General features: G+C 30.6%; 1 protein-coding gene across 1 annotated transcript; it reads right to left on the bottom strand.

The window, feature by feature from the left end:
* Window positions 1-3,973: 3,973 nt before the first annotated feature.
* On the bottom strand, window positions 3,974-7,199 carry LOC137818776 (uncharacterized). Its single transcript, XM_068622384.2, has 2 exons — window positions 7,067-7,199; window positions 3,974-4,339 (listed from the first exon to the last, which is right to left on the bottom strand). The coding sequence occupies exons 1-2, from the start codon at window positions 7,175-7,177 to the stop codon at window positions 4,112-4,114; spliced, it is 339 nt and encodes a 112-aa protein (XP_068478485.1). The 5' UTR covers window positions 7,178-7,199; the 3' UTR covers window positions 3,974-4,111.
* Between the last annotated feature and the right edge of the window lie 2,386 nt (window positions 7,200-9,585).

The following is a 9,585-nucleotide window of genomic DNA, read 5'->3' as shown; positions in this document are numbered from 1 at the left end:
ATATTAATAAATAATAATAGAAATAAATGTTTTTCTATTTTTTTTCGACTTAAAAATGTCCTTTTAATTTTTTTTCTCATCTATTTCTTTTTTATTAAATCACGTTCATTTCTTCTCATGTTTATCACTTCTTTCTCTTCCTTTCCTTTCCTTTATTTCTATTTCTTCTACTGTTTTTCCTCTTTATCAAAATACGGACTGTGGGTTTATGACTCACCTTTCCGTTTTCTTGTCATAATTGGGAGGTTAATTGCCACAATTAATTGCAATCAATGGGAGATTAATTGCCGCAATCAATTGCAATCAATGGGAGATTAATTGCGCAATCAATTGCAATCAATGGGAGGTTAATTACCATTAATTGTATTTATTATTGTTGTCTCCTAGAACCACTATATATAGTGACTTCCTTCAAGCAATGTAATACACAACAAACAGCAACACACACTTGCTTCCTCTCTCTTTTCATATACTCTCTATTTTTGTTCTTGGGTGTAATTGTTTAACCCATATAGAGAGGATTTGTTTTAGGGCTATTTATCTATTAGTCTGAGAGGAATTCATTGTACTCCCAGTATCATTATAGTGAAATTTTTGGCTCTCTCGCCGGTGGTTTTTTACCTCTATTTAAAGAGGTTTTCCACCTAAAAATTCTGGTATCATTCTCACTTTACTTGTTACTTTAATTTCACATAATCTTTGGTTGAAATTATCACGCTTCCGCACACGATATCCCTACAAATTGGTATCTTGATGGGAAACGATGCTCAATGCAAAGTTGTTGGTGAAGGAACAGTCAAAATCAATACACATGATGGAATTGTTAGAACTTTAACAGGTGTCAGATATGTCCCTGAGTTGAAACGGAATCTCATTTCCTTAGGCACCCTTGAATCTCATGGGTGTAGATACTCAGCTGAAGGTGGAGTTTTAAAAGTGTCTAAAGGAGCTCTTATGTTACTAAAGGCAATTCGATGTGATAGTTTGTATGTGCTGCAGGGTTCAACTGTTACAGGTTCTGCAGTTGTTGCCTCACCCAACAAAGATAACACCAAGTTGTGGCATATGAGATTAGGCCACATGAGTGAGAAGGGAATTCTAATCCTCAAGAAGAAGGGTCACCTTGGTAACCACTGTACTGGAAAGGTTGATTTCTGTGAACATTGCATTTTTGGTAAGCAGAAAAAGGTTAGTTTTTCTAAAGCCATACACAGAACCAAAGGTACCTTGGATTACATTCACTCGGATCTTTGGGGTCCGTCAAAAGTTCCCTCCAGAGGTAAATGTCGTTATATGATGACAATTATTGATGATTTCTCACGAAAACTATGGGTGTATTTTCTCAAACATAAGAATGAAGCATTTTCCACTTTTAAAGAGTGGAAATTATTGATTGAGAATCAGACTGGAAAGAAGATAAAGAGGTTAAGGACAGACAATGGCCTTGAGTTTTGTTCAAATGAATTCAATGATTTCTGCAAGAAGGAAGGCATTTCCAGACACTTCACCATCCCAAGTACTCCACAACAGAACGGGGTTGCAGAAAGAATGAATAGAACTATCTTGGAGAGAGTTCGTTGCATGTTCTGCCATCTGGTTTGAGCAAATCTTTTTGGGCTGAAGGCATGTTATCTGATAAACCGCTCTCCTAACAGATCAATTGATTGCAACATTCCAGAAGAAGTTTGGTCAGGTAACCCTGTTGATTATTCTAATCTTAAAATATTTGGTTGCCCTGCTTATTCTCAGGTAAACGAGGGAAAATTAGAACCTCGTGCTAAGAAGTGCATTTGGGTTATGGCTCAGGGGTTAAAGGTTATCGTTTGTATGACCCAGAATCTCACAAAATAATTCACAGTCGGAATGTGACCTTTAATGAAAATGCTATGCTCTCTTCTGTAAAAGATACTGTCATTTCCTCAATTGATACAGGTGGTCAGGAAGAGGCTCGAGAGAAGGTGGAGTTTGAGATTAAAACACCCGCTCATGAGGAAGACGTTCCCAATTCCTCCAGTACTCAAGATCATCAAGTCACTGTTATTGATGGTACAAATGAACATTTGAGTCCACATGAGCAATGTCCACCTAAACGACGAGGATTACCACAGCCATGGTCTATGGCTAAAGAACTTCCACAACAGAGACCAAGAAAACCGACTCAAAGATTAATTGCAGAATCAGCCAACATTGCTTATGCATTAACTATTGCACAAGAGATGGGTGAAGAAGGTGAACCCAAGAATTACTCTAAAGCTATCTCTAGTGATGACTCAACAATGTTGATTGCTGCAAGAGATAAATTTTTAGTTAACAAGTTAAAGGCTCAACTTAGCAGTGAATTTGATATGAAGGACTTAGGTCCTGCCAAGAAAATTTTGGGAATGGAGATCAACAGAGATCGTCAAGCTGGAAAACTTTTTCTATCACAAAAGAAGTATGTTCTTAAGATGCTTGACAAATTTGGAATGCGAGATTGCAAAGCTGTTAATACTCCAATTGCCGCCCACTTCAAGTTGTCATCAGATCAGTGTCTAAAATCAGACGAGGACAAAAGACGCATGTCACATGTCCCGTATTCAAATGCAATTGGAAGTCTCATGTATGCAATGGTATGTACTAGACCTGATTTAGCTTATGCTGTTAGCATTGTTAGCAGGTTCATGCATAATCCAGGCAAGGCACACTGGGATGCCGTTAAATGGATACTTCGTTATCTGAAAGGTTTTCCAGCTCTTGGTTTGGTATTTGATCAACATAGAGCCGATCCCGGAGGAGCAGTTGGCTATGTTGATGCTGACTATGGTGGTGATTTAGATCGGAGAAGGTCACTTTCAGCTTACATCTTTACCCTATGTGGGTCTGCTATCAGCTGGTATTCTTCACTTCAAGCCATTGCGGTTTTGTCCACCACTGAAGCAGAATATATTGTTGCTACAGAAGGTATGAAAGAGGTTATATGGCTTCGAGGCTTGGTAAGTGAACTTGGTCTTCAACAAGATGTTCTTGTTATATTTTGTGATAGTCAGAGTGTTGTTCACTTAACCAGGAACAGTAAGTATCACTCAAGGACCAAGCACATTGAAATTAAACACCATTTTATCCGAGACATTGTTGATACAGGAGATATAATTATTGAAAAAATTCATACGACCGAAAATCCTGCAGACATGTTGACCAAGCCACTTCCATCGGCTAAGTTCGATCATTGCCTGAACTTAGCTGGTATTATCCATACTTAATCAAGGCTTCATGTCGAGAGAGTGTTCCAGTCAAAGGCAAGTCAAGGTGGAGATTTGTGGGTTTATGACTCACCTTTCCGTTTTCTTGTCATAATTGGGAGGTTAATTGCCACAATCAATTGCAACCAATGGGAGATTAATTGCCGCAATCAATTGCAATCAATGGGAGATTAATTGCACAATCAATTGCAATCAATGGGAGGTTAATTACCATTAATTGTATTTATTATTGTTGTCTCCTAGAACCACTATATATAGTGGCTTCCTTCAAGCAATGTAATACACAACAAATAGCAACACACACTTGCTTCCTCTCTCTTTTCATATACTCTTTATTTCTGTTCTTGGGTGTAAGTGTTTAACCCATATAGAGAGGATTTGTTTTAGGGCTATTTATCTATTAGTCTGAGAGGAATTCATTGTACTCCCAGTATCATTATAGTGAAAGTTTTGACTCTCTCGCCGGTGGTTTTTTACCTCTATTTAAAGGGGTTTTCCACCTAAAAATTCTGGTATCATTCTCACTTTACTTGTTACTTTAATTTCTCATAATCTTTGGTTGAAATTATCACGCTTCCGTACACGATATCCCTACACGGACTATTATTTTTCTTTCTTTCATTCCTATCAAAAACTTAAAATGTTATTTTGCTTTTCTTTTCCTTTATTTTCTACTAGTTACCATCAAAGAAAGCTATCATGAGACAAAATTGAAAATGGAAGACAAGTGGAAGTAACCATATTAAGTGGGATTCTTTCTATTGAGTGCTAAATCATGATCACACATGAAAATATATTAGTAGCAAACATCAAAACTCATGGAGAAATGAAGGAGAGCAATATTGTGGTATGTGGGAATAAGATGAAGCATATTACATTTTAGATTTAGTGCGAAATACTGTTGTGTCAAAGACTTTGAGAAAAAAACGTGTTCTTGGTATAGATAGGTTGGTCTGCAATATTGTGCCAATGCTGTAAATCAGATTTTTCTTCACTTCTGAATTTATACCTCCCATTGAAACTATCTCAGCATATGCAGCTGGTTCTTTATTGCCCTCAAAAGATATTGGCACTGACCCCTTCAATATCACCATCACAAACTGCACATATATAGCTTTCAATCATTGTACATTCTACCACAATGTTATCATAAGTGACATTAATTTACTTTTTTTTATAATATGTTAAATATAATTTTCAACCCTCTATTATTAGAATATGTTTTTATCAATGTTATTTTAAATAAAAATAATCTTTAACGTAAATTTTATTATAATGTTATATAATATCACGTGAATTATGAGTGATTATAAAATATTTTAGGATCTTAGTATAAAATATTAAACACACAAAATCTGTTTGCAAACTAATACTATCTATTTTAATAATTTTTTATTTACAAATATTTAGGAAATCTGAAGTTTAGACTAGAAAAAAAAAACTAATTTCACCTAAAACTAAAGTTAAAGGAAAAAAAAAACATACATATATATTTAGAGCGTTCTAATTATTTATATCCAATATTTTTGAAGTGGAGTTTTATATTTTTTACTATGAAAGAGAATGATGAGATCTCATCAAACTTATAATAGTAGGGTTACTGTGGGGTCTCACCAGATAATTAAAAGTGGGTGAGATGTGTTCAGTAACCATTTATAATAAAAGATGAAGTTAAACTGTTGTGAGTGCAATCACTGCACTGCACAGCACACCACAACAACTACCATTCTCCCACAAGCCATCTCCTTTTCTCTTGCACACTTGATTAAAACTAGAACTATTGAAACATATCCACGTTATTTAACTATTTATTACAGTACTATCTTTTATTTCAATTATCACATTTTTATTTTATTTTATAAAGTATTTAGATCTAATTCTTATACTTGCTCAAATTTGCAGTTTGTCATCACACGTTTATAACTTAGTGAGTCTGAAATTATATTATTTTGTTAATGGAAAGCTAAAATAAAAATCATGATATTCTTTCTTCTGGAACCTTTTCAGTTTAGTTACTATTTTTTTTGTTTTTTAAGAAAAAACTCTCAAAATCGATAACATGTGATGTTTATTACGTTGAGAATCCCAACATCAACATGAACGAAAAATAAAATTAATTTATAATATATAAATGAGAATAATTCTAAATTTTAAGATAAGTTAAATTTATATTCACTTTTTATATATATATATATATAATTAAAATTTATTTTAATAAATTTTATTAAATTTATTGTATCATTCGTCATTGAATCATTCAGATATATTTATTTTTATGATTAAGATATACATATCTGAAGAACAATTTATTCAACCAATAAATGAGAATGAATTAAATTTAAAATAGGAAAAGTTAACGTTATAATAGATAGTTACATTTTTTAGCATGAATGTCAGGAAATTACTTTTGTAGGATAAAATAATAAAGGAGTGCAAGTATAAAAATATTTATAATATCAATCAATAATAAATTATTTCCTCTATCCTTATGTATAAGAAACTTTCAACTAATTCACACCCTTTTATTAAAAGAATTAGTTAAATTAACTGAAACTAATAAATTAATCAATAATTTGCATTAGTGTTACAAAATAATCCATACCATATTCAAAATTAAAGTAATCGAATGTAAGTAAATTCTTATAATCAAGGAATATTTATTTTGAATATTCATTAATTTGTTTAGTAAAAAGATGTCAATTAATTAAGAATATTAAAAAAAATCATCATTAAATTATAAAAAAGAGTCATAAAAAGGAAATTAAAAAGAAAATGTCATAACCACACAGTGTTATTGATATGATCTTTAAACTGTGTAAACTTAGTTTCTATTCTCTATCATTTAATATCCTATCTTCAATGGCTTTCATTATCTTAAGGATGACAATGTTTGCATATGGAGTGCTGAATATCCTATTCCATTATTTTATATCCTAGTGATCCAATTGTTCAACAATATCAAAAAACACTAAAACATTGCACTCTGCCCTACACTTAGAGAACCACCCAACTTGCCTGTCTTTTTCAACCAACTTCTTTAATTGCCCATTTGGATTAGTTTATTTCATTTTCTAAAACAGTTTGTGTTCATAATATTACCAAGTTTGACTCACCTTATTCCACTTGAATCAGACACAGTAATGACCAAAATTCTGTTTATCCAATTTTAAAGCAGTTACTATATTGAACACACATGTAATTAATTAGTGTTAGAGTTTTTCACCATATCTCTCAACTGCGAGACTGAGGAGTGTGGTGGAATCATAGGATCTGATTGCAAACTATAAAACTAACTCTTAAATTAGAAAAGTGAGATTCTAATGTAAATTTTACAAGGTCTTTAAGTTTTCCAACAACAATCTTCCAAACGTTTTACCTATTTTCATCTAACAACAAATAAGTCAGTGAGTTCAAATTGACCATTTTATGCCAAATCGATGATACTTGGTAATAGTAAGTTAGTATGAATCAATATTCACTATCTGAAGATTTCAAGACTCTGACCAAACTATGCAATAGAAAAGAAAAGGGGCAGTTTCTCATCTGCAGAGCAATGAAAAAACTTCTGGATATTCACAGTTAACAAAAATCTGTCAAACATGTAATTTAGATTATAACAGATTGAGTTGTTGAAAGTATAGAGCTAAAAAGTGAACAATAACAGAACTGCATCCAGATTTAGAAGATCTGAGAGTCACAAGCATGTCTAGAAACACAACAAAAATGAAAATTTGAGGCAACCCAAAAGAATTTTCACACAGACTAAGAATTGAGAACAGATTAATTGGAAAAAAAGAGTGACTAAAGAGAAAGGGAGTGTGGCATACCTTCTCTGGTTTGCCGATAATAGTGGAAACAGCAGTAGTGGCTTGAGAAAAGATTGGATCGATGTTGATTCCATCTAAGTTAATGTTGGTGGAGATGTAAAGGCAAGGCATATCTTATCCTATCTTTTGCCTCTGACTCTTCTTCTCCTTTCTTATTGGGAAACCAAATGATAGTTTCAACCAATTCAAGTTGGAGTTTGCTGCAACCCCATCTTGTATGTGCATGTATTTATATGTACAATTAATTGAGTGGAAAGCTGACTTTCACTGTTTCCACCAATTGCTCGGCCTGGACAGTGACATTAATCTCACCCTTTCTTTTTCATTTTCATAAAAACATAAACAACTCATTTTCTGACTTCCTTCATTTCTGGTCTAACTTTCTCAGTTCTGCCTAATAACCCAAGACTGATGTTAGATTAAATGAAGTTACATTCTCTGTAATTCAACACAATTGTTATGATTTTGAAGTTGTAGATTGTCTGTTCTTATTTATTCACAGCAAGGGAAATTACAAAATATTTCCCTTTTTTTTTTCTTTACATGTTCTGTTTTTTTAAAAAGAAAAAGTATTTATCTTACTAAAACTTAATTTCTTCTACAAAAGGGATATTTTAAACTTTAATGTTGTCCAAATTTATTTGGAGAATTAATTATTTTGTTCTAATATGTTTTGTTTTAATTTAACTCACTTAATATATGTTAAGAACTTAGCCCCTTATAAATAAATACTTTATGTTAATTATTTTATAAATTTGATCTCTTCATGCACATAGATCTTGAATTTCAATTTAATTAATTTTTAAAAATTTACTCCTTTCATAAATAGTCTCTTGTATTAAATTGGGGTTAAATTACTAGATAAGAAGAAATCTCGACTATTTATTTATTTGAGTCTCAACCATATATTCATTTTTTTAAATCATCTTCTCAAAAATTAAAATAAATAAAAAATTTAGAATTAAAAAAAATAAAATATTTTTGCTCTATTAATTAAGTTTTATGAATTTCCCTTTTATATCTTATAGTTCATATTTGTCACTGTGTTTTAAATATGCAAAAATTAGTATAGCAAAACTAAAATAAAATAATGAATGGTTAAATTTTAAGAGAAATAATTTACTGGATAAAATATAGGTTTTAAGGATAAATCGAATAGCAATTAGATCTTGAGGCGTTTATTTTGTAAAATAAATAAATCTTAAGATCAATCATTATAAAATTAAAGTTTATAATGACTATTTGTGAAAATAAAAATAAAAATAAGTGAGATAAAATAAAAATTTAAAGTATTATTTTCAAAAGAAATAAAAGTAAGGAGAATTATTATTTTTAATATTTTGACAACACATAAGTTTGATACAAATTGGACTTTTACATAAATGTAATAATAGATTTGACCTGGAAAGTCTAAAGGGAAGCATGATGAAGGTCTCATCCCCAAACATCTTCTAAGAACTTCCTTATTATAAGTGTCATCCACATATATTTTTATGTTAATTTGATGCAATTATCATAGCTTTAAACTATATTTATCTTTATTTTTGTTAATATAGGAGTGAAAATTTTTTTCAATAGAAGTTCTCTCTTTCATTTCCCTTTCCATTTAATTTTTGTTTTTAAGGAATTTTAAAGAAGACAATTTTAAAGATTACAAGAACCCTAATCAATGGAAAGATTAATGACAAAAAAATAAGAAAAGTTGATGTTTTTGCATAAGAAAGACATGGTTGCTTGCTTAAGTCTACCTTCATCTTAAGATCTAGAAGATTTGTTAAAACATTTTGAGATATACAAATTAAGGTATTCTAAACCAAATGATACCTTTGCATTTCAAGATATTAAGCATATACCGGTTTTACATATGTAACAACACTATAAATAAATAAAAAGTAATTAGATGATTATATCTTAATCCAAAGTTGTATTTGACATTTGATGAAAATATATATAGATAAAATTTTATGAAATATTTACTTATTTATTATATTTTTAATAGGTTATTACTTTCTAGAATGAAAACGTAATCACGTAATTAGTTTTTTTTTTTTTTTTTTTTTTATATCTTAGAAGTTATGTAAAGGCAATATACATTACAGATCATGAAATATATATGGGTGTTGTTTGGTATTGGAAATCCATTTCATAATAATAAATTCTCATTAATTTTATCTAATAATATAATATTATTAAACATTTAATACCACTATGGCATTCTTTTATTCATGAATAGGGTTACAGTATTTCTCTTTAATCATGAGTACTATTACAGTATACTCTCAGCACAAAATACGGCAAAAGTTTAGCTAAGTCAAAGTACGTAGAGATACGGTAATTAATCTTTGACTAGCTTTGTTAAGACTATATGAGAGTGATAAATATTATTTATATTTCTCTTAAAAATTAAAAATATTTATTATATATTTTAGACTCAGATTTTTTTATCATTGATCAAACTGTTGAATTTTGTTTTCGTTCCCAATGATTTTTCTTTAATCTTTTTTCTTTCATAATAAATT

Source organism: Phaseolus vulgaris, chromosome 10, assembly GCF_051622355.1.
Source record: "Phaseolus vulgaris cultivar YP4 chromosome 10, ASM5162235v1, whole genome shotgun sequence".
NCBI classification, from domain to species: domain Eukaryota; kingdom Viridiplantae; phylum Streptophyta; class Magnoliopsida; order Fabales; family Fabaceae; genus Phaseolus; species Phaseolus vulgaris.
The sequence above is the reverse complement of the archived record's forward strand: the minus strand, read 5'-3'. Positions and strand labels throughout refer to the sequence as shown.

Excerpts from the sequence above, each read along its gene's own strand:
- LOC137818776 (XM_068622384.2), bottom strand. The coding sequence starts at position 7,177 with ATGCCTTGCCTTTACATCTCCACCAACATTAACTTAGATGGAATCAAC. Across the intron at positions 4,340-7,066 it reads TTATCGGCAAACCAGAGAAG|TTTGTGATGGTGATATTGAA; the intron begins GTATGCCACACT and ends ATATATGTGCAG.